The sequence below is a fragment of the Heliangelus exortis genome, chromosome 14, assembly GCF_036169615.1.
Source record: "Heliangelus exortis chromosome 14, bHelExo1.hap1, whole genome shotgun sequence".
NCBI lineage: Eukaryota > Metazoa > Chordata > Aves > Apodiformes > Trochilidae > Heliangelus > Heliangelus exortis.
In genome coordinates, this window is record NC_092435.1 from 4580858 (window position 1) to 4605725 (window position 24868).

At 41.9% G+C, this 24868-nt stretch overlaps 1 protein-coding gene across 4 annotated transcripts in view; it reads left to right on the top strand.

The window, feature by feature from the left end:
• PLS3 (plastin 3) overlaps nucleotides 1-24656 on the top strand; it is a 48507-nt gene extending 23851 nt beyond the window's left edge. For all 4 annotated transcript variants that reach the window (XM_071758072.1, XM_071758075.1, XM_071758074.1 and 1 more), the window contains exons 2-16: nucleotides 4040-4126; nucleotides 10018-10181; nucleotides 12513-12642; nucleotides 13081-13213; nucleotides 14555-14636; nucleotides 15242-15407; nucleotides 16434-16576; nucleotides 18027-18122; nucleotides 18884-19079; nucleotides 19714-19792; nucleotides 20467-20581; nucleotides 20704-20837; nucleotides 21709-21832; nucleotides 22445-22569; nucleotides 23335-24656. In XM_071758072.1, coding sequence (XP_071614173.1) covers nucleotides 4060-4126; nucleotides 10018-10181; nucleotides 12513-12642; nucleotides 13081-13213; nucleotides 14555-14636; nucleotides 15242-15407; nucleotides 16434-16576; nucleotides 18027-18122; nucleotides 18884-19079; nucleotides 19714-19792; nucleotides 20467-20581; nucleotides 20704-20837; nucleotides 21709-21832; nucleotides 22445-22569; nucleotides 23335-23467 — 1887 coding nt within the window. In that variant the 5' untranslated portion in view covers nucleotides 4040-4059 and the 3' untranslated portion in view covers nucleotides 23468-24656. The remainder of the gene's footprint in view (nucleotides 1-4039; nucleotides 4127-10017; nucleotides 10182-12512; nucleotides 12643-13080; nucleotides 13214-14554; nucleotides 14637-15241; nucleotides 15408-16433; nucleotides 16577-18026; nucleotides 18123-18883; nucleotides 19080-19713; nucleotides 19793-20466; nucleotides 20582-20703; nucleotides 20838-21708; nucleotides 21833-22444; nucleotides 22570-23334) is intronic.
• Nucleotides 24657-24868: the final 212 nt, after the last annotated feature.

Here is a 24868-nt window from a genome sequence, read left to right on the forward strand (position 1 = left end):
TGCTGACGCTTTAATGTGTCTCTGCATTTGCCTATTTGAGTAAACAAATGGATGCCTTTAATCAGTCACAGAGATATTAAAACAGGGTAGGTCTGGGAGGGACAGAGCAGCTCAGTTTTCCAACTAACACAGAGCTGCTAAGAAAGCAAATTCTTCCATTTGGACCAGCAGCAAATTCCATCTCTGTTTCTGTTGGAAGTGTTCAAGTAGCTGTTGGGAAATATTTGGTTGCTGTGTGCTTTCAAAATTGAATTAATCTTCCAGCTTTCAAGATGTGCAAATGCCTGAATACTCCTTTCCTATTCCTTCCCCTCCTTTTTCCATCCCTCCTCTGTGCAGGATGTAGCTCCCAGGACTTCCTCTCTTGGGGAGGAGCCTGCGTTTTTTTTTCTATGGTCTTTTTAACTTGCTTGTCTGGGCAGTTAATCCATCCAAATGTCCTACTTACCTTCTGGCACTTGTGCTGGAAGCTCTGAGTGCTGCAGCAAGGCATCCCTCTGGTGACATCCCTGCTGCAATGGCATGTCCACAGGTGGCTTACAGCTGTTAAAACATCCAGGCTAGGGCAGCTTTATTTTAGCTGCCTGTATTGCAGCTCTGTCTGGATAGCAAATAAACTAACCCTGGGTGCAGTGTATTTAGAAGTTATAAAACTTGTTTGCACAGGAACTTTATACAGCCCCTCTCTGGGAAGGGAGTTGGTGTTTGAAAACCTGAGATGCACTTAAGCAGCTCTCATCTGTAGCACGAAGTGAAGAAGAGAAGCAGGCTGCTCTGTCTGCCAGCCAAGCTCTTCTGTAAAGCTGCATTTCTGCAGCTGTGTGTTATGGAGCTGCCCGTGCTTTTTTTCTGTGGGGTGAGGAATGAAGGCAGGAAGAAAAGGGGTCTGGAGCAGGAATTGCTTCCTTACACACTGTTTATGTGTGCGTTCACTGATGGACCATCTGTCACCAGGGTGTAAATGGTGTGGGATAACCAGCTCACTGCTCTCTCCTCCTTCCCCCACATTGTCTTTTTCCTCCTTCTAAAATAGGTCTTTAAATGACACTTTGGCTCTGGCTGTCATTGCATGTCCTGGCTGGGACTTTGCTTGTGGTAGAAGTGAAGGTGACGTGGTGAGGCTGCATGCCCATAGGGCTTCACATGATGTGTGATCCCTCTGGCAGTGTGATAAAAGGGCTTTTTATGTCCACGAAGACAAAGCCGCTTGTTTAAAAATGCAACTGAATGAAAAAGACCATTCTGAATGACCTAGACTCTGCAATTTAAAAATAAACAAGCAAAAAATCTCACGCAACCAAAACCTGGAAAGATCCCCGGCACCCCAGCTCAGTGTGCCAATGTTGGTGTTATACCTCTTCATGGTGAAAAAAAATCTGTAAAATTGCTTTGGGAGCTTAGCAGCCTCTGTCACCTTGTTAACTTTATGGCCCACTACCATTTTCATGTACTTTTTTGTTATAACATGTTTCCCTTTCCAGACAGATGTAGCAAAGTCAGATTTCTGACTTCTCTGTTGGTTCCAACTCTTCCTCTCTCCTCTCAAGCAGTGAAACAAAGAGGGAAGAAGCAATATGAAAACTGATAGGTAAACCTGTCTTACAGTCCTACTGAGTGAGCTGAAAAGCATAGGGGCTGGAAGGTTGGGGTTTTTTTGTTTTGTTTTCCTGAGTGAAGACCCACACAAATTGTGGCATATCCAGTACATGGTATTTCCCTGATACAGTTATACAGAGCAGCTTTTTAAAAAGCTCTTGGTTTATATTGTTGTTTGCTGATTGTTTTGATGTTAGAGATAGTCATCAGCAAATGAAATTCTAATGAAGAAGGTATATAATGGTGCTTTTTGGAACTCCCTTTTCAGTGGAAATCCTCATGTTTTTAAAATTAATTGGTGCAAATGAGGGTAAGGAAGGAAGCAGAACTTTTGGCTAAACTTTTAGTTTCATTGCTTGCTCTCTTCTGACTGGCAGCTCATGCCACCTGCCTCCCTACGCAGGCAAAACATTTCCTAAGTGTTCCCCAAGTGTTTCTGCCAGTTGTGAAATCCACCTCCTATGGGAGGTGGCACCAGCTTTGCTCAGAGCTGACTTTCTTGCTGAGCAGCTCCTTTATCTCCTGGAAATAACAGCCAGGTTTTCCTGACACTGAGGCTGGGGGACCCATGGGAGTGCTGTGGGGAAGGGGCTGCTTGGTACTTGGAGGTAGATCCCAGACTGCCTGACTGGGCACCCAGCAAGATGGGCAGTGCTACCCATAGCCTCCCTGCATACTAACATTTCCTTAGTCAGCCAGCCTAGTTAGTAATTATTTTTTTTTTTAATATATATTTGATGCAGCTTCTCTGCATTTCCTTTTCCTGCCCCATTCTTGCAATAGGAGCCCAATGATGAAGTTGGCTGTCTTGCAGTTGGTGGCTTTTATTGACTGTTCAACATCTTGTCTGCTGGCAGCTCTGGAGATGCTGGGAAGTGGGGTCTGATGTGCTTTCCTTTATGTCTCTGCAGTGATGCAACTTCTTGTTCACTTTCTCTGCTCTTAGCACCTGTCTGAGCTGCTTTCCCAGGCTGCCACACCTGCTGCTCACTCTCGATTTGTTCCTTACAGACTGACTGAAGTGTTACAGAAACCAATATTTGCAGCTACAGGCAAACTTCTGTCTTTAACAAGTGCTAGTGAAGGCAGCTGGGAGCCTCAGGCAAAAGAAGTTTGCTTATTGGACCACAGGCATTTTCGAAATTGAGCCTCTTGTGTCTGGAGCAGTGAGCCAGCCCATCCAGGATCCTGCTTTCTGACAGTCTGTAAACCTGAATTCACCACTCATCCTTTTGCTTACAGAAGCAGTTCTGTCTGTTCCTATAGGCAAAGGAGAAACCTTTTATTTCTCAGCTTACAGTGATTGTAGCTAACAAAGTTGGAACTGGAAAATCTATGGATGCAAATCTAATTTGAAGTTGCACTGAAGCTACCCAGATACCCATTTTTTAAAGACCCTGAGCTAGAGCCAGCATGCCTGCTAGAACGTGCTCATCAGTGCCTACCTTTGTGTTCATGCACAGGGACTGCCCTTTTTGACTTGCTCCATCAGTCACTGATCTGCTTTGGTCATACTGGCTGAAATGCCAACAGAGCATCTGATGCTGCTGTCACAAATTTCAAGGGAAGGGGATGTGGGCAGGCCACTGGCCTTTTCCCATCCTTATGGTGCTAACTCCTGTCCAGCCTGGCCAGGCAGTACCTTATCAGTGTTCAGAAGGGAGCATTAGAGCAGATGGGTGCAGGAACTGTGTGCTTCATCCTCTGTTTTTTAAAAACCAGGCAGATCTGATCAAAGCATTATTTCTGTATAATTAAGGTTTGTCTGGCTGATGCCTGCTGTTCTGCACTTGGCTGTGGGGTTCCTGCTGTGCCTTGCTCAGGAGGGTGGAAGGTGTCAGTGGGCAGTACAGGCAGCCAGTTGCTTACATGGTTTATTGAGAAACTGCTGAAATAAACAGGTGTTTATTCAGTTTTCTTGGAGAAAAATCAGACTGTTTCTTTTTTGCATCAGGTACACTGCTTAGTGCATAAGGACTTTCTTCAGGTGCTGTTCAGAATCTTTATCGGTTGGGTTTGGTGGCCTTGTGCTCTTAAGGCACAGGCAGAAAGAGTTCAGTATCTCTTGCTATCTTACTAATAGTATCTTATTATTTCAACTCTGTATTCTGATTTTGTTCAAAGTTGCAGAAAATCCCTGGGGATGTGATCTTCTCTGACCTACAGTGCACACTGGTAACAGGTAGCTTAATGTGTGCAGAGCAGCATAGCTCATAAAATAAATACACAGAGCTAAATATTAACAAGGCCAATGAGATTTTTTTTTACTTGTTAAGGAGTGCATTTCCCACTTTGAATTTCACGTATCTGTTTTCTTAGTGGAAAGATAAATATGGCTTCAAGAACTGTAGTGACCTTGGTACTGATTGTTGCTGTATCGCTGTTCAAAACTGCATACATTTGAATGCAGCCTAATTTCACAGTGTCCTTTTTCTCTCTTTAGGTACTCCCTAAATTCATTAGATGGCCAACACCCTGCAAATCTCCAAAGATGAGCTGGAGGAACTCAAGGAGGCCTTTGCCAAAGTTGGTAAGTCACAGTCCCCTTTGCTTCTGTCTGCTGTGCACTTGTTATCCCCACCCCTGTGGGCAGTGGTACCAGCAGGATCTTAATGATCTTCTTCATGCCAAAGAGTCCCTTGGCAGCCTTGTTGCTTCTGGCCTGTCCCTTCTAGGCACAGATCACAAGGCAAGGGACATGGGTGTCAGTAAGCACTTAGCAGACAACCTTGCTTTGTTGCTCCAGGGGGGCTTGGTTATATCCTGGTGGCAGAAGAAATATCCAAACAGGTATTGCATTACTTCAGCCCAGGCAGCCCTTCAGGTCTTGCACTGTGTTTGGTTCTGGTGGTGTTGGTTTGGGCAGCTTGGCTGAGCTGTGCAGATGTGTAAGGTGCTACATTTCTGGTTTGTGTAGGTGGATTTGAGGCACTGCATTTGATATGCTTATATAGGCAGAACCTAATTAATCTCTGTTTACCTGCCCATTATGGAGCAACTTGAGGCAGTAACAAAAAGCTTTGCGGCTGCAGTAGGTGTTTATTGCCCTCTGGTGGCTCTGTTTCTTCTCTGGTTCTCACCTCTTAACGAGCCTGCAATGCTTGAGGGGTTGCACAGCCCAAGCCTGACTGTGCCTTCAGCTGAAAGCTTCAAGCTTTCCCCCAGCTCTGGCATTTCAGAAGCCTCTGGCAAGCTGCTTTGGGAAGCTGAAATGGACAGAAAACTGACATCATGGAGAAAATGATTTTTTGCTGGTTTAGTTTCCTGATAGGGCTTACTGGAGGATCAGTGAAATACCAGGGAGGGGCAGGATGGAAGCTGGACCAAAGCATTGTGGACTAAAATCAGTGTATGAGGCTGGGGAACCACACCCATGACTGGCACTGGACAGGAATGACTTGCAAAAGTGGTCAGAGCCAGTGTTTCATGTTCCTAACAGGAAACTGGCATTTCTTGAGCACTGATTATGAATACCAACTGGTAGCTGCCTCGTGTCTGTATCGGGTAAACTGCCCTCTAGAGAAGGTGGCTTTTAAAACTCCTATTTGCTCTAGATTTGAAGTCTGCAGAGAGAAACAGGAATTTCAAAGACAACTGATTCTCCTGGAGCAGTGTTTCCTGTTGGTACTTGAAGCAAGCTGCATTTTAGTTCTGTGTCTTGTCCTGCTCTTCCAAAGACTTTTCTAGCAGGTGGAAGTGGGATGACTCAGAAGCAGATGAGTGACCATCATGCTTCTTGCTGCCTAATGTGCCTGAGTGCAAACCTTAATAAGACTGGGATACAGACAGCCTGTTCTGTCCTTGGATAAACTTGAAATGATTAACTTGGCTGGAATGTGGTGGCTTTTTGTCATTAGTATGTGGGGAAATTATCAAGATTAGGTTGGCTGTCTGCCTTTGCACTTGAAACACAGAGGAACGGAAGACAAATCCTGGTTTGTTTTAAGGAACCAGCTCACCCTGCTCAGGAGGTGAATCCCTGTTTGGTTTTAAATTATAAAGGCAGTTTCAAAACTTTGGTAGTATTTAGAGATGTTATAATTAGCCTCAACATACCCACAAGGGAGATGGGATCTGTTAGTCCTTTTCAGCTGCCTTCTGTTTTGTGTGCTTAGGTATGATACCACCTGCAAACACTGCTGTGGAACATGCCTGTCAGGCATCTCTTTGACTCTTGTCATTCCTTTTATTCATGCCTAAAGGAGCTATATTTGCCCTAGGGTATATAACTCTTAGCTAATTGGATGGCTGACTTTCACAGTCAGTCTTCTAATGCCATCTCTAGAAAATGTGAAAAAAGCTGGACTAAGGCTGCTATTTAAAATGAAGTCTGTCTCATATCCCAGCTACCTGAAAAACTTGGAGCACAGCCTAGAAGCACAGTTACAGCAAAGCTCAGCTGCTTGGCTTCTGCGATGTCAGAAAGGAGATATAGGGGGGAGGAGGAAGTGTCTATGGGGTGGTTTCTGCTCATCAAGATGTGCCCCTCTCCAGTGAAGGGATTGCATGGTTTTCCTGGAGGTCTGCTTTAACTTGAGTGTGGGGCAAGGTGCTTCTCTGGATGTGTAGGTTGGTAGGACTTTAAAAGGTGTGTGTTTGACCAGCTTTTCTGTATGCAGCTGGAGAAGATTGAGACCTCTGGTGATGCTGGAAGGCAGTGATGTATTGTACTGTGTTTTCTGTCATCATTCTCCTTCCATGCCACTTGAAGGTTATTGACTTTCTCCCATGCAACTGCTGTGCTGTTCTCTGACAGCCAGCAAAAAGCAAGAGCCCCATAGACTTAACTACTGCTTACTAGAAGCAGTCAATGGGTTTAAGGTTTACACTAAAGTCAGCTACAGCTCAAACAGCTCCCAGCTTCCTACAACCAGATGTTTGTATTGTAAGCATTCCAAGTGTGGTAAACAGCGGAGGGAGAAAAAAGTATTTTACCATCTGAAAAAAGTAATTGAGACATAAGAACTGTCTGGGCTTCGAATGACTTGCAGGCTAGTGGGAGATGACCAGGTTGCTCCATATCTAGCTCATCTCTGAATTTGTTCTGTAGAACAGGTGTGTGTATGTATGTACATGGCCAAACAGCAGCACTGCATGGGGGGGGCATGGCAGAACAAAATCTGCAAACTTGCTCTGTTTAATGGCTTCTTTCTCCATGATTCTGATAGCATAGATAAGCATCTTTTCTGGAAACATGAAGTACTTAAAAATCATAAGCCAGCTGAACACTTTGTTTGCTGCTGCAGGGTGGTGAAACAATGCTCTGAAATGTTAGCTTAAGGCAAATAGGGATGTGTGATCCTGCCGAAGTGTGGCCTGCTGAGCATATATCCTTAAAAGGAAACCTGTGGGTTACTTTCCCCTCCTGCATCCTGTTATTTAAGCTATTTTAAGGACTTGTCTGGAAGAAGCTGAGCCAGAGCTTGAAGCAGCTTTTGGGCTGTGTTTTTATTCTGGCTTTGCTGCGCCACCTGCCCATGGGCAGAAGATGGTGCCGTGCATCTCTGCAGTGACCTTTCCCAGGTTTAGCATCCTGGCATGCATGCATCTTTCAGTAGAAATAGGAAACTTCAGATGTGCTGTAGTTTCCTTTCCATCAGGCAGATTATAATGGATCCAGGCTGTAGCTTGTCTGTTAAAGCAATTTTGTTTTCTTCCATTAGTAATTCTGGGCCATGTGCCGAAGGATTTCTTTTGGGATAGCTTCTATTTTGACAGCCTCTTCAGCTGCTGAATACCATTTCAGATTTTGTTAGAGAGTGACATTAGACCACCTTAAAGCTGAAGTCTGGATCTGTTACAGGACACATAGCAAGGCTCCATATGGTGGGTCTGCAGTAAGGCTGGAATTAATTTTGGAACATACTGGTGCTACAAAGGTGACTTTTTTTTTTTTTTTCCCCCCAACTCTTCTTTTTGTACATTTGACTGCGATACCAGAGAAGAAACGGAGATGATTTGTCATGTTTGCAGGGCTAAAGGCTTTTTGAAATGTTAATAGAAGAATGGATCCATATTCTACTGTGTAGTCTGTCACTAGCCAATGTTACTCTACTCCGTTACCACGATAAAACCACAGCCTAGCACGTCCACGAGGCTTTAACACTTAAATCTGCACTTCTGGGGCCAAGAAACTATGTTGGTTTTCCCTTTCACTTCTCAATAGGCTCAGACATGGACCATAAAAAGCCTGGTTCAGAAATACTTGGGAATGCTTAAGCTAGCATGTGAAGAGGAAAACCATTCCCAAATCCAGAGCAAAATCACACCTGTAATACTATCAAGGGTACAATATGTATTTTGAAGTCTTATTTTTTATGTCCTTTGCCTGCTAACATTTGGGTAGATGTAAAACTTTGTTTCTTGGGTGATGGATTGACTGGAAGAAAAGATGAAGAGGTTTTTCTGCATTTACCCATTCTGGTGGCTTGGGAAAGGACTGTGATTGCTTCAGTCAAGCACAGGCTAAGGCAGTGGGTGTTGGCCCCAAGCAAAGTTTGGGTTGGGTCCATAGGCCTTGGAGATAAACAAATCCCTTCTTGCCTGATTTTCTTCACTGGTTGTGAGGCAAAGATGCATATTACAGAGTTAGATGTAGTAATAAGAAAACTAACAGAAGAAGCTGTGGTTTATGTAAAGGTGAAATAGTTTGCTCACGACATCTCAGTCTGGACTTTTTAATAAAGCTTGCCTCTGTAAGCTTATATTCTTTGGGATAAAATTCTAGAATTAAAGGCCAGCCTGTTACTATCATTAATTGTTGGCCCAAGTAACTATATTTGATCAACATTATTGCAAACACTGACATTTCATCAAGTATTTTGGTGTAGTTATTAATCCACTGGAACTGATCTTTGTGTTTGAGACCTAGGTACTGAGGTGTATGAGGGAATACACTTTTGCTCTGTGTTACTTCAAATGTTTGCACTAAGCATTTGAATTTCACTTTCTTGCTAACTTATAGAAACAATTTTAAAATCCCATGTGGATCTGAAAAATGGGGAAGGTTGGAGTAGTGGTGAGGACATGCTGCTTGCTGGAATGTTGTTTGAAAATGAAATTTTAAAATCACCACTTACACCTCATTAAAAGAAAATTGACTTTGAAAATTTGTTTTTTTAAAAAAAGAATTTTAACTCTACAGCCTTAGGGAGAGATTGCTGCTTATAAATAGCAGAAAAATTCTTGTGAGTGGGCATATGGGCAGAATGGTGGCTGGGTGAAGCTGAGTGGGGCTGGGTGCCTTGCAGCAGAGTGTGATTTTGGCAGAAAGTGGTGGTGAGCTGCAGTGGGCAGTGCAACCTCACATCTCCTGTGCCTCTGGAAGTGGGGGGGAAAAGGTAATGCAGCTGCTTAAATACAGAGGCTCCTCTCACTTAGCTTTGAAGGGCTTGACTGGTGTCTTCAGTACAGGCACTGTGTTGAGTTAGTGGAGCCTGTGGTTGCATGATGATCATAGGAGATGATGGCCAGATCTCCACATCCTTGGCCAAACCAGGTGTTCTCACCAGCAGCAGTAACCCAGGGCTGGTACCTGCCCATGGCCCCAGCCTTAGGAAGAACAAGATGAAAAATCTGGCTCTCAATTAACTTCCCTGAGCTATCTGTACCACCTGCCTACAGCAAAGGATTGCTAACATGAATATTGAGCCAGTACCATCACCACATGCCCTAAATCCCTGTCTCTCTGGACATGCTCACTCTTGGCTGCACAGGGACCTGACTCTGCTCAAGCCTGGATACAGCACTGGTTAACCTGAGGAAGAAGACTGGGGCTCCTGGGTATGCCCTGTGTAATCAACAGGTGTGGTGAGGTCCCCAAAGGACTTGGGATCTGTTGGTGTGAAAAGCTCCAGATTCACTCTAGATTCTTGTTTTCTTTCTTCCCAGATCCAGTGGATGATAATGCCTCACTAAGCATGCAGTGCTGCTGTGGTTTGGTGATTGACTGTCAAAGAAAATGTCCTTGCAGAGCATTCTTGGGAAGCATTAAAATATTTGACTGCAATTTTCTGTCAGTGATAAATGGATAACATTGTTGCCAACATGATAAAAATACATAAATGCAGAGCAGACTTTGTGTTTTTAGTTCAGAAAGGAAGAAGCACTGTGTTTCATTACCATCTGTTTTTAACATGCAGAGCCAGCTGCAGTTAGATGGAAAAAGGAAACACTCTGGAGATCATTTATGAGAACAGAAATGCTCTGTGTAATGTGCTCCCAAAACAAGTATGCTGTGATGGGACATGCTGGAATATTCCTCCTTGCCTCCATGTCTTGTAGATGGCCCCAGTGTGCACGTTGCTTTCTGTAAAGAACTTTTGAGCATGGGGGCTGTGTTTCTGCCCTGCTGAGTGGGGCTGCTCCCATCAGGTTACTGGTACATTTCTAAAACCTTCTCCTGTCTGTTTTCTTCCTCAGACCTCAATAGCAATGGATTCATCTGTGACTACGAGTTACATGAGCTCTTCAAGGAAGCCAACCTACCTCTCCCTGGGTACAAAGTGAGAGAGATCATCCAGAAACTCATGATCGATGGTGACAAGAATAAAGATGGGAAGATCAGTTTTGAGGAGTTTGTCTATGTAAGTGGTATTTCTGATTTTTCTGCAGCCTGGGGGACCCCTTTTGGACAAAGCTAAGGAAGGGAGTAGAAGAGGTTGAACCTGGCTTCTAGGCCATTCATCCTATTCCTAGTTTTGTTTCTACAAGCTCTTTACTTTTGAGGACTTAGCATGTAACAATCAGTTCTTTGTACAGATAAGACCAGGCTTCTGCACTGTCACTACCAGCCTTTCAATTTGGACACAGGGGATATTCATATGCCTTTCCTTATTGACAACTTTGTTGGAGCCTGGAAGACCATTTCCACATGAGGTGACAACTGGGAAAAAGACTTCCAGTTCTCCAAGCTTACAGTATTGACTGGAAGCCACCCGTTTTTTCCAGGCACATAGATGAATGCTTGTATTCCCAGTCATGCAGTATAATTTCCTTTTTCAATTTAATGGGATTGCAAGTATTTGCTAAATAGTTGAAGGGCATTTCAAGACACTCTTGGAGATTAATCCTAAGTACTGATCTAGGAAAGTTCAAATCTCTCCCCTTAAAAGGAAAGAACTGAAGCGAGGATGTAGAGAAGCTGGAGAATGGTCTAACCTTCAGTCTTTTCTTGTAGAAATAGGTCAGATTTTTTTTTCTTTATTTTTACAAAAGCACATTTCTTCTGAGGTACTGGTTTAATAACCATTGCTTCATTGTTTTTATACTCTGACCGAATGCTGAAAGAGTAATAAAACTGTGTGCAGTACTTTGAAGGAGCTGTTTTCATGTCTACTGTTTTTCTTGGTCTTTCTTAATTCATCTTCACCTTCTGTTCCTTAATTGTTTTCAGACCCTCTGAACTTTTGAGTTCGGAGTCAATAGTAAGTTGGAGTTTGTTTGCAGTTTGTGAACACTTGCATGCTGGGTGCATGTTTCAGCTGTTGGTTTGAGCTGGTCTGTAACTCTAACTTTGCATTAAGAAGGAAGAAATAAATCTATTGTCACATTTGAATGGTGCCAGTGATCAAGTAAACATGAAGTGTCTTACAGGCAGCTATACAGTAGAAGCAATGGTTAGCTGCAGGATTTTTACAAACAGAACTGTTGTTGTTTTCTGAGCACTTTTGCTGGGGTTTATGGTATAAAGGGTGACATGAACTGACTTGAGATTGTGGCCAAGTGACTTAGTGGTGCCTCATCATTAAAGCACCAATTTTCACAGCAGGTATGCAATACCAGTAACTAGTCCAGCAAATTTTAGAATTAACAAATCTATTTCAAAACTTTTATGTTTAAAATCTACCAACCAAAACCCCAAAACTTTTGGGATTTTGAGTGTTCATTCAGCTCTGCCTGATTACTAGGGTGAGCAAAGTCTCTCTGTGCTGGAGATGGTTTAACTGCACTGCATCATCTTCTTGACTTGCCACCTCCCCTGTGCTTCAGGATGGGGAAGCTATGGCATGACAGGTACTGCAGTGACACCTCTGCAGCCAGATGGGCAAGTTCCCTCCTCTTCTTTTAACATAAACACTTTATTGCTCTGCTTTACCATGCTGTTTCATTGTCTTTTTCTGCATAGTCTTAAGAGAATCTTTATATGTTTCATTTGCATTTTTGGCATGTTTGAAACTAATGTGATGAAGTTTTGAGGGACTTACAGTAGGATTTCAAGCCACTGGGTATATTTTTTCCTAATAGTAGCTAAGTTTTGTAGAACGTGAGGGACACTAATAGTAACATACAACCTATGCAAACAGCTCATGTAATCTTTCTGTGCTGAAGCATCTATTCTGCTCTCAAATCTGAGGGTATGTTGTCACTTAGCCCAGTCCTGCTCTTGAGGGTGGAGGAAATCTTACCTGGAGTGCTTCTTGTTACTCAATATTGCAGATTTTTCTGCCCTACTCAGAGCTAATTCTTGGGTTGTGTACAAAGTCTTTTGGGTAAACTAGAGTCACTGTCTCACAAGCATCCATCTTACACAGAAAGGTTAAAATTGCACAACAGCTTGCTCAATTTTGGGCCTGTGGAAACTGCTGCATGGTTATCCACTCTCAGACTGCAAAGGTTTAATGTTTTTTTCTCGTGGTCTCTTGAAATATACTTGAAAAGGTAAATATGTGTGAGGTACTTCATGTCTAATGCTTCTGTTTCAGTAAGCACTAAGAGTACATGTTTGGGAGAGTAGGATGACTCTCTGCCCACTATCCATGTTAAATTTAATACCACTACACCCTTGCTGGGCCCTTCACATTTGCTCATTTTACTACAAGGTCTGCTTTAAAGCTGAGAAGAAATAGCTGCTTCTGTGGTCCTTTCATCTTATGAAGACAAATTTTTCTTGTCTAACAGAACACTTTAAATTGTAGATTTTCCAAGAGGTGAAAAGCAGTGATATTGCTAAAACATTCAGGAAAGCAATTAACAGGAAGGAAGGAATCTGTGCCATCGGGGGGACCTCGGAGCTCTCCAGCGAGGGGACTCAGCACTCCTACTCAGGTATCATTCTGCCTTTCAGATCCTCTCTTGGGTGAACGGAGCCCCTATACCCCAAATAGATTTCTGCTGTCCTGCCATGTGCTGTGTTTTTGTTCTCTGACAGCTGAGTGATCTCATGCCAAAGTGAGAACAAGGCAGAATTAGAGGGTAATATAAGATTTATAGTGTGTAAATTAAATGCGTGCTTATTTGTTTCTGTAACTCTGCTTGTTAATGAAGTCCTTGTGTCACATAATAAAGTTGTTGAGTAATGAATAACAGGAATATTCTGGTAACTGGAAGTTAAAGTCATATTTCTTTAAACTTTGACTAATAAATTAGCGTGGTAGTGATAGTGAGGCTTTTATTTCCCTGGGCTATTGTACATATATTCTTTTGGGAAAATCTTTGCTATGCTATAAAAAAAGACTGTATTAAATTTACAATTGGTTATCTTAGAGGAAGAAAAATATGCCTTTGTAAACTGGATAAACAAAGCCCTGGAAAATGATCCTGACTGTAGGCACGTTATTCCAATGAACCCAAATACAGATGACCTGTTCAAAGCTGTGGGAGATGGGATTGTGCTATGGTAAGTCATGATGGCTCCTGAATTAAAAACCCTAACCAACCAAAAATCCCCCCCCAAAACCCAAACAAAAAACAAATCACCAAAATAACTTCCCAAAACTATAGTTAGGGGAATTTTCATCCTATTCTAGGCTGTTTTCCTTGACTAGCGTGTATGTGTAATGTTTTGTATGTATAAAAAGGGGCTCAGTTATCCAGGCTTTCCTTATCATTATGTTATGCTTCAACTTTGACAGCTTCCCAACTGGTATTTTTGTCTAGTGTTTTTGTTTGGGCTGGAGGCTAAGTTTGCTGAAGGGGGAAGTGGTGACTTAGGGAGCAGAAGTTCTGGTGCAAACTTGGCCTGATGTTCAGCAGCTTGAGGGAAGGCAGATGTGTCAAATTATCCATTTTCTTGGATTTTTAAACAGATGATAACTTAAGAGGGAACATTAGTGACCTTATGAGTTAATCCAAACCTGGATTTTCTGGGCATCCCCTAGTTGCTTTTGGTTGTAGCTGCACTAAGTTATTAACGTAACTTCTTTTGCTCCACAAAACTGAAAACACAAAGCATCCAGAGCTGTGAAACACTATCCACCTGTGTATGGGGTTTCTCTTGGTTTTGTGATTTTGATTTATTTTTTAAATTTATATGAATTAATGTAGCAGAGAGCTGGATCAGCCTGGAATTTTAGTAACTGTATCAATACACAAAAGACATTTAATGGGCTGCCCATTGACTTTCATTTCTTTACTTTTTTATCTTTAGCTTATGATTTTTTTTTTAGTTTCCTCAGTTTCTAGTAATTCAGGTCTTCAGGTGAAGACTGGACTGAGTAGAAAGTGGTTTGTATCATAAAGTAAAAACTTGCCATGCTTTTTTTTGACTAAAAATTCATTTTGCTCATGTGCTCCCCACTGAGCTCTCAAAAGTGTTTGCTGGTTTTTGAGGCAGTTTTTTCTTGCCAGCAGTAGTGCACATTTGCAATAGGAGGAAGTGTTGTCCTAGTAGAATCTGTAGTAAATGTCAGCAGAGCAATGAGTCTTTGCTAGTTCAGTGGCTGCACTATTCTAGTTCACTGGCTGAATAATTCATGTGCTCTTTTTGCTCCAGCAGCTGAGACCAGCAGTGGCCAGTAACATGTTTAAGGTTTCACACTTAGCTATTAGTTACAAATACATTCTTGCTAATGTAAATATTAACTTCTGATTTGCACCATCTTGATTTAAAAAAAAAAAATACACAAAATGAAACTGGCAGAAGGAAATGCACTGGGGTGAGTATTTTAACAGTGCATCAAGTTTTGTTGAGTTTAAATACTAAATGTTGTTCAAATGTTACTGTTTTTTCTCCTACCAGCAAAATGATCAATCTCTCAGTTCCCGACACTATTGATGAAAGAGCAATTAACAAGAAGAAACTCACACCATTCATAATTCAGGTGTAGTAATTTTTTTTAAATTTTTGCTGAAATTGATATATAGATGGACTTAGTGAAAGCAGCAGGGTGCCTCAATATTGTGGAACTCTGGAAAGGAGTGTGGTTTATAACTTGCATTTAATTATTGAAGGCAGATTTGTACTATGCACGATTGCAAATTCTGTTGGTACAGTTCAAAATAAAAACCACAATACAGTGGTGGTTATATACAGCAACATCTTTTTAAAACAATATGGTTATTTGCATTGGTTATCTATGAATTATGTTATAGTATGGCAGGTTGTTTTTGCAGGCATGCCTGTGCATGCATGTGTGCATAACTTAACACTTCTCTAGCCTTATTCTAGTTGCACCACTAGGTGCGACTAATTTGGAGACTGAAACCAAATACCTGAGGCTGAAATTAAATCCTGGTGCCTAGTTCAGTTCTTATTGATGCAGTTTGCTGCCACCACAGCCCTGTTAAAGCTTCAGCTGGGAGAGCTTCCTCTGAGCTGCTGCTGTTGGAGCCAGGACAAGGGGGAAATCTCCTCTCTGATGGTGCTGGATGAAATGCACAGGGGCATCTCTCCTTGCTGTATCTCACTCAGCTCTGCTGTTTGCAGGAGAACCTGAACCTGGCACTGAATTCTGCATCTGCCATCGGGTGTCATGTTGTCAATATTGGTGCAGAGGACTTGAGGGAAGGAAAACCCCACCTGGTCCTTGGGCTTCTCTGGCAGATCATTAAGATCGGCTTGTTCGCCGACATTGAGCTCAGCAGAAATGAAGGTAAATGAAACTATAAAGTGATTATTTCTACCACATTGCTGGCACTGTCACCTCCAACCTCATCACCTCCTCTTCTCTCCCCTCTTCTCTGCTGGTGGGGGTGTCCTTGCTTTTGGGTTTGTCAGGATACATGCCAAGCTTAGTGCTCTCTGTCCTGTTTGTAGCTGTGAAGCAGGTTCAGATAGGTGGGTTATGCCATCCTGCTAATGTGTGTCAGCCTTGGAGAACTGGCTGAACACAAGTCTGTGAGTCAAGATGTATCCTGGCTCAAGCCATGCTTTCTTTGGGCTACCTTGAGCTGGGCAGGGTTTGCTGGTGTGCTTTGACCATATGTGTTGGGAGGTAGCAAAGAGCTGCTTGCATCCTTTTGATATTACAGACAGCTGCACATCTTCAAAAAAAACAAAAAAAAAAAAAGAAAAAGAAAAAAAAAAAGAGAGGAGGGCTTCAGCTCTTTGGGAATGTGATCACTAGGACTTGGTTCTAAACCCATCCATTCTTAGTGGCAGAAGAACAGTGCTGCATCTCTCCCCCTGTGCTTGCTTGGTCTTGCACAACAGCCTTCAAAATTTAGATTTTTCCAGACAATCAGTAATCATTCCACAACCAGATGTAGGGGGGGGCTTCAGTGTCTTTTATTTAGATTGAAAATTCGTGGCAAGGTGTCACGGTTTAACAAGGGTAGCACAGGCCAGCTGAAAGAGTGCTTGTCTTGGAAGCAGTTTTTCATTTAGATGTAAGTACATTTACATTTAGCTTACTGTCATCAGCTTAAAAGCATGTAATATCCGTACAATTTAGTTTTACAAGGAAATGGAAAATATTTTTATTCACAGTTTTCTAGATCATTCATACTGGTCTTTGTAGCAAAAAACCCTCCACTAATACCAGGATTATTTTGACGTAATCAGTAGTTGATATTGTCTTTCTCTTTTCCCCCTGAAATGTTACATAAGCTCTACTTCTGGCATGCAGATTTGTCTCTTGAAAACTCATTCCTTCCCCTCACAAATGTTTTTCTTCTAGCACTGGCTGCCTTACTTCGTGATGGTGAAAATCTGGAGGACCTTATGAAACTATCTCCTGAAGAGCTGCTTCTAAGATGGGCCAACTTCCACTTGGAAAACGCAGGCTGGCACAAAATCAATAACTTCAGCTCGGATATCAAGGTACCAAGATCTCTTCTGGCCTGCACGTGCCTGAAAAAAGGCTGGGAACCAGCCAGGGCCCTGTTTGCATTAATAAATGGGGCCCTTCATCTGCAGAGAGGACCTTCCTTAATAGACTGAGCATGCTTAGCAGGGGTTTTATGTGGTCTTTATGGGTATATTTAAGGTACTGCAGCTTTGTTCTCTCTTGCCATGAGGCTGAGCCCAGCTTTTAACTGTCTTGAGCATTTCCTTCAAGTGCTAGTGGGATCCTGCTGCAAAGCTGTCACATCAAGTGGAAATCCAATCAAGTAGGAAATTGGTATTACTCATGTGTTTTCTTAATTCATCTTTTTTGATGGAAAGAATTTTTCAAGGGACAGCTTATGTTGTAATATTTAACTTTGTTCCTGAAGAATGTGGCTTTCACACACTCTTGGCAGGTGATGACATTTCAGCCAAAACTTGGTGGGCTGGAAAATGGAAGGGAAAAATGATACTAATATTCTTGAGTGACAGTGGGCTGAGTAGAAATGAGAGTGGGGAGTCATACAGCTATTTTTCAGATGTGAGGGGATGGCCCTTTGCTCTCAGCACTGGTGAGAAATGGTGACTCTTGGTCAGTGTGGGGTTTTTTGACACTGGTCTTGGCAGGTTTCTGGAGCTTATTCACATGGCCAACAGTTACAAGGAGGAGAAAGAGGACTGAAATGGATTCCAAGCTAGAATACTGTTGAGGTGGAAAAAAGAAACTTATAATTGAGGGTGCATGGGGAGCCCAGAGCTCACCTGTGTGTATGTGTTCACACACGTATATGCACAGTCACTGTTGTTTCCAACTTCAACATTACTTGCAGCTTTACTGGTAGTTGTTGGCTTGTCTGGTGCAACCCACAGACTTCCAGGGTATACTGAGGTCCTTCTTAATGCTGAGGACTGAAAAAACTTGCAGTTGATAAATAATTGCTACAGTAATTTGCTCCTCCTAGTTTATGACCATCTCTCTCCTTAAAGTTATTGTAGTTACTAGGCAGGCACAGGAAAAAAAACATTCAGACTTCGTATAATTAGCTTTTTCCCTGCACTTTGTCTTTGCTGAGCCATTTTCATTGTTGCTGTAGCAGTAGGAATGGCTTTGTCAGCAGTTTAGGGCTGCCTTGGGATCATTGCCTCCTCCAGGCACTGGAGAGGAGGCTGTGACACCAGTGCTTGTAGTGAAGACAACTTTCAAACAGCTTAAACCCATAATTTTAATCTTAAATATTTCTAACCTTTTTCCTTTCTGTTTCCTTTTCTGCTGCCTGGATTTCTGACATCATGCTCTCTTTTAAGCTTACAGATTTTGGTAATTCAGTAAAGGTACATACACTTATCATTCACAGTGACTTGATAAAGATGCCCCTGAATGGAATTGTTATAGTGTATTCACTGCTGTGTGGGAGATCTGAATCTTATTTTTCATCCATTTCAGGATTCCAGAGCTTATTTCCACCTCCTCAATCAAATTGCACCTAAAGGGCAGAAAGAAGGACAGCCTCAGATCGATATTAACATGTCAGGTTTCAATGTAAGTATTCAGGCTGCCAAGTCCTCCTGCTCTACAGTTGCAAACTACCTCTACCCTCTAATTGCCCTGTGACATCTAAGTAACCTGGTATGTTAATTTCTTGAGCATGTAAAGTGTCGGTGTGCATGTGTGCACCTCAGGTATGTTCTAAATGAGAGGCTGTTGCAAGCCTGATAACTACCCATCAATTAACATATACGAGTGAGAAATCATTTGGGTTTTTACTTGGAGCATGCTGACTTCTGCTTTTGAACCACCAAGTCAAAAAGCATAAACGTTGGTGTCAGGGTTTAACACTGGCCCAGCAATTAAACCGAGTACCAGACGCTCTCTATTAATCTCTCTCTCCTCCCTGATAAGAAAGGAGAGAGAATAAGGGAAAGAGACTTATGGGTTGGAAACTAAACTACACAACTTTAATGAAACAGTAACGATAAATAGGAAAAATTACTAAATATATACAAATATACAAGAAAATGGATACCACATTCCTCCCTTCCTTTATCCTGGCCCAAACCAGGACAGTTGGAAAGCCTATAAACTTGGAAAGCATCATGCTAAGAAAAATACCAAGACAAACTGGGACAATTACATGCAGAGCAGCAGGGATTAGCATGCATGCTTCACCCCTTTGATTAGTGATGATGCCTAAAAAGGTCAGTGGAGTTGTGGCATTGCTTCAGGTTGCAGTCAGAAGCTTTCCATCTGCTTTGTAGCCCAATCTTTTCCCTGACAGCTCTTATCCATTGCATCCCTGGCAGGAAAAGGATGACTTGAGGAGAGCAGAATACATGCTTCAGCAGGCAGATCGGCTGGGCTGCCGGCAGTTCGTCACGCCGGCTGATGTGGTCAGTGGCAATCCCAAACTCAACCTGGCTTTTGTTGCCAACCTGTTCAACAAGTACCCAGCACTTACCAAGCCTGAAAACCAGGACATTGACTGGACCCTGCTTGAAGGTAATGGGCATCTCGGTCACCAAATGGGCAGGAAGGAAATATCTAAAGTAAATACTTGTGTTACAAGAGGTTGTGCTAAGTGGAGGTATCGCAGATGAAGGAACACCTATGATTTGAGGCTTCAGTGCTTTAGTGGCTATTTACTTCTTTGGGGCAGGTGAAAAGGGTACTTCACAGCCTGTTCATCTGCTCTGACCCTGATGTGGAGTCTGAACTTGTAGGAGCACTGCCAAGGCTTGGGAATTTGATGCTGTCATTTCCTGAAATGGTCAGGAACACCTCAGCAACGCAGCAAGATGTTTATCAGAGCACTAATTGGTGGCAGAACTGGGATTAGGACTTAGGCTGCTTAGCTCCCAGGCAGCAGGTAGTTAACACACACATGAAAGACCCTCCTGCTACTTGCAGAAAGTGCAAAAGGCAATCTCTCTTGAGGCCTGGAGAAATCAAATTGATATCCAAAACCTAGATATCGGGCAACCTTTGAAAATTTATAGTAGAAAAAATACCCTTTTTCTGCTTGAAAACCTGATCAATGAGCTATGCTGCCCAAAGTTCTCTTCCTTGCAAGGCAGAAAACCCTGCACAGCTTTGTGCTTGCAGAAGTTGCATGAATGTATTTTCTCTCATCTAGGAGAGACACGAGAGGAACGAACCTTCCGCAACTGGATGAACTCCCTTGGTGTGAACCCTCATGTAAACCACCTCTACGGGTAAGAGTTAGGCTCTTGGGAGACCCCCAACTAGATCAGACTAAAATGTGCCCACACCAGTGTCCTGTTGCTCACAGTGCTGAGCAAAAAGCTGAGGGAAGGGTGATGGTAGGGAGTGGGGGATGCTCACTGTATCCTCCCTGGAGTTCACAGCATAGGGATTTTAGAGCCAGCACTTGACACACCATCCATTGGCTTTAGGTGCTGAAGATAATTTGTTTCTTTTCTGCTATATTGAAGTAAATCTTGGTACCCTGAGATCCCAATACATTTAGATTTGCTCAAACAATTGCATTAAAGTAACAGGAACTATAATTCCTGTCACTTGATTTTAGGGCTTCTCCAAGTTAGTAAGCAAGATACTCTGGGTCCTCATAGTCAGTGGAAAGAGGTGGTAAACTTTGGATTTTATGTAGCACAATTCTTCCCTGGATCTATTTCTAATTACCATCCTAAAATTTGCCTCAGCTCTGCAGCTAGCTGATGTTAAGCATGGAGCATTTCTCCTGTTCTGAAAACTACAGGCTGTTTTGAATTTTTTTATTTTCAACAACTCTAAAGTTGTTGAAAGTACAACAGCCTGTAAAGAGTAGTAACAACTCATGTCAAAACGACAAAGTCAGAATGTATTTAAATCTTTAGACATAAGGTAAAATCAATGTTTTCCACTTTAGTGATCTCCAAGACGCTCTGGTAATACTACAATTATATGAAAAGATCAAAGTTCCTGTTGATTGGAATAAGGTTAACAAGCCTCCATACCCTAAGCTTGGAGCAAATATGAAAAAGGTAAGTATTTCAAATGACTTTTTAAAAAGCTATGGGAATTTTTTTTAAACTCCTGTTTGAGGCTTCTAGTCAAGTGAGTGTATTTGTGAGTGATTTTCTGTTTAAACTCTTTTCCTGTATAGCTAGAAAACTGTAACTACGCTGTAGACTTGGGAAAGCATCCAGCTAAATTCTCCCTGGTTGGCATTGGAGGACAGGACCTGAATGATGGAAACCCAACACTGACACTAGCCTTAGTCTGGCAGTTGATGAGAAGGTAGGACCCATCTCAAACATGTATAAATTTGTGAACAGAGTACCAAATTTGGAAAGTTTTTTGCCATGAGAGCACTGCTGCAGCACTGGAACAGTCATACAGAAAGCTGGTAAAACTTCTGGTTTTGGGGGGTTTCTGAGTCACAGCTGAACAAAACTCTGGCAGAGCTGATCCTGCTGCACATGAGAAGCTGGAGTGGACACCTCCAGGGAACCCACTGGATGATTTATTAACATCATGATCACCCCTTTCTCACCTGTCTGGTCCACATGCAGAAGGCCCAAGCAAAAACATTTGTGCAACTTTTATGTTCTAAGTTTTAGTTGGAACTCAAGAGAGAAACATTTCAGGGCTTCTTTTTAACCCTACTCAGCACTGGAGTGGGGGGAAGGAGAAACAGAGGATAACAGATAAAGTTGAGCATACATTTTCTCATCTATTTCTGAAGAATTCTAAGATGATGAAAATATATATAGCTACAAAACAGCTGCCTGGTAGCTCCATATTTAGCATTAGAGATCAGAATGCTAACTCATGAGTTGATCCACATGTTTTAAGTAATGTGTAAGCCCTGTGGAGCACATGGTCAATAGTGAAACAGATTAACCAATGTCATTAGCTCAGGCAATTTTGTGATCATATTAGAGGACTTGAAAGAGTAGAAAGACTAAATGCTTCAATAGAAATCACACTTCAGATAAGATAATTCTTTCTTTTTGCTAAAGCAGTTAAAAAAGAAAAGAAACCTCAAACCCCCAAAAAAGCAGAACTGGGACTTATGTGAGGACTTTCCAAGCTGCCATGGGCCCACATTGAATCCTGGCTTTGCCCAAGCTCTGTGCCTAATCTTGTTCTCTTTGCTGGTTCTTAGGTACACACTGAACGTCCTCGAGGATCTGGGTGATGGTCAAAAAGCTAATGATGACATTATAGTCAGCTGGGTAAACCAGACCCTAAAAGAAGCTGGAAAGTCCACCTCCATCCAGAACTTCAAGGTGCAGGTTCCCCTCTTTTATCCAGAAGGAGAGGGGTGCCCAAAAAAGGATTTCCTTGGCTGGAGAAACATCAGAGGCATCTTGGAAAGGAATTTAAATTGGAAAGGGTTCAGTCTGTGCTGGAGACAAAAGTGGCTTCAGGCTACCAGAGAGGAGACTTTTTAGGACTGCCCACAGTGGGGAATAGCACTGGGGCAAGAGAGCTGATGGGGTAGCAGTGGAGGGGAGGATGGTTGGGCCCTGGGGCAGAATTAAGGGCTGAGATGCTGGCAAGCATATAGGGGCTGGAGCTGATGGGCATTTTTATAGGCAAGTTTTGTCCCCTGAGGTCTGGTCAGTGAGGCAGACCTGCTGCCTGCACATCTATTACTGCTTTATATTTTCAAAGCCCTTAAATTGAATTGGAGTAATGGTCTTGTACCATTGTCAAAAGAGAAGCAGCAGTTTGGTTTTCCCTGTGGTCCAGCTGGGAAAAAACACTAACACTGCTGCTTTGAAAAAGCTTGTTTAGAGCTTATTTCATTGCACTTTGCAGAGCAGCTGAATTGATGTGAGAAATATGCTTTAAAGGTTAGATATTAATCTTTACTTGTCTGCCCCTGTATTCTTTAGGACAAGACTATCAGCACAAGCTTGGCAGTTGTGGATTTAATTGATGCTATACAGCCTGGTTGTATCAACTATGACCTGGTGAAGACTGGTCATCTATCTGAAGATGACAAACAAAATAATGCTAAGTAAGTTTGCTAGCTCAAAACCTGGTTTACATTGAAAGAGTGTGCCTTCTATGGCCTTAAGTTGTTGCAAGTGTTTTTACTGTCATTTGCTACTGTGGTTTTCAGTCTTAATTAACACTACCTTTTAGACAGACTTCTTGAAACCTAATTTCTGTCCTAGTTTTTAACACTGGAGGGAGTACTTGGCTGGTTGCTCTTGTAGAGAGACATGCAGAACAGCCAAAGCAGTTTTTAGTAATGATATTCTGTTCAGGCATGTGAAGTGCTCTGGGTTTTGAAACTGAATTCTTTTACATCTCATATTTCACTGAATCATCGTAAGCTGTCAAATATAAAGTGTGCCTCCTCATAAAACATGCCTTTGAAATGTGTGTTCTGCTGTGACAGAATGACAGCAAAGCTGCTTTCAGATAACAGTCTTTCTTGGTTACTTCTAAGGAGCAAACAGAAGAGGAAATGTAGATTCTATCTATTAGTGCTAACAAATATTAACTACAATTTTTTTAACTGTTGGAAAAGTGGACTTGACATTCAAAGGTCATTTTGTGCATTAAAGACATTTTCCTATACTGTAGAAAAGCAATGCAGCAAAAGAAAAAAAAAATTGTAAAACGGAATGCTATGTGATGTGATTGGACTGTTGCACATCTTGAATGTTAATAAACAGGATAATAGGTGAAATGGTGTTGGGAAGGGCAGGAGCTGACTTGTCATTTATCAGTAGGGAGCTCAGTGTTGACCCTCTTGTCTTTTTCTGGGGAACAGGTATGCTGTGTCTATGGCCAGAAGAATTGGTGCCAGGGTTTATGCTCTTCCTGAAGATCTTGTGGAGGTGAAACCGAAGATGGTGATGACCGTGTTTGCCTGTTTGATGGGCAGAGGAATGAAGCGAGTATAAAAGTTGATTCATGTCAAGAAAAAAACCACATGAAACGCAAAAACTGCCCAACCTGCCACCCTGGGTGCATAAGTAGCAGATCAGCTGTGACCACGTTGAAATGCTGTTGGCCTAGGAACTGTTGAAGTTCAAAGGACTTTGTTTTGCTTTGCAGGACAAACTCTTACCAAAATTCTCAGGGAGAGGAGTTTTAACCAACAGATGTGCTCTTTTCCCAAAGGAAAGTTTAACTTATCAAGAGCTCACAGAAATGCATTTTTAACAGAGCTGCATCTTGCAATACTGCTGTGGAGCTGTTATCACCCCATTATTTCTTAGATACTTGGTGCATGGGTTTTTTTACCCCTGAGGGCTATAAGGTGGTTGGTATGAGTCATAATGGAAACAAATCTAATTTCTGTCTGCAATCCAGTTTAATTTCTGTCATACGGTCCAAGCATATTGTAGGTTTGACCACTTCCTTAACTTTGCAAATAAAGCTACAGTACAAGTTGGGACCTGCAGGCCAGCTCGCAATGCTAAATAAGAAATATGTAATTAGGAAGATGGATCTTCCTCTGGTATTCTCTGTACATGGTGCTTTTTTATACATCTTAACTATTTTGATTACTTTACAAATAAAGCATGGCAGTTCTTTTCTCTTGCTACCTATCGAAAGGATTTTGGTTTTGGTTTGTTTTTTTGGTTTTTTTTTTTTTTTTTGTTAAAATTATACTATATATAAGAATACCACCATCATTGGACCTCTGACAGTAACACAGGATATGTTACTGATGGCACAGTTACACCTGAGAATGGAAGTGAATGCATTTTTGTATGCATCTTGGTTCAATTCTGTGCACCTATAAAATAATTTTTTTAAAAATCTGCATAAAAATTACAAGTTTTTTATTTAAAATGCTGTCAGATCTAAAACCATAATACATTGTGAGGAGGTTTTGTGTAGGGAAGAGGCAATTCAGCAGGGTTCAATAAAATGAGCAGCAAGTGTGCTGGAACCTAAAACTATTTTTACAGACAAAGGAATTGTTGTTGCCAAAGAAGGTAGATGCTGTATCCATAGGATTAAATATTATCTTGCTTTGGCAAGCTGTTTGCTGTATTTTGAGATTATATTGCTATTCAAAGCTATTCAAAGTGATGTAATATGGTGGCAAAGCATTAGTTTAAATAAAAACATCTAAATACATGCTTCTCTCCTTGTTTACACTGACCTAGCATGGCAGCCTGTCCTCAGTTGATTTTAGCTTTGTTTTAGTTGATCTTTTTGTTTTGCCAGATCCATTGATATCTAAGACACCATAGAATCAGAGTGTGCTCAAGGAGGTTTTGGTTTTTATTTTTTTAAAATGGGCACTGGCAGTGTAGTTATTCTCAACCTGTGTTGTATCAAGGCTTTGT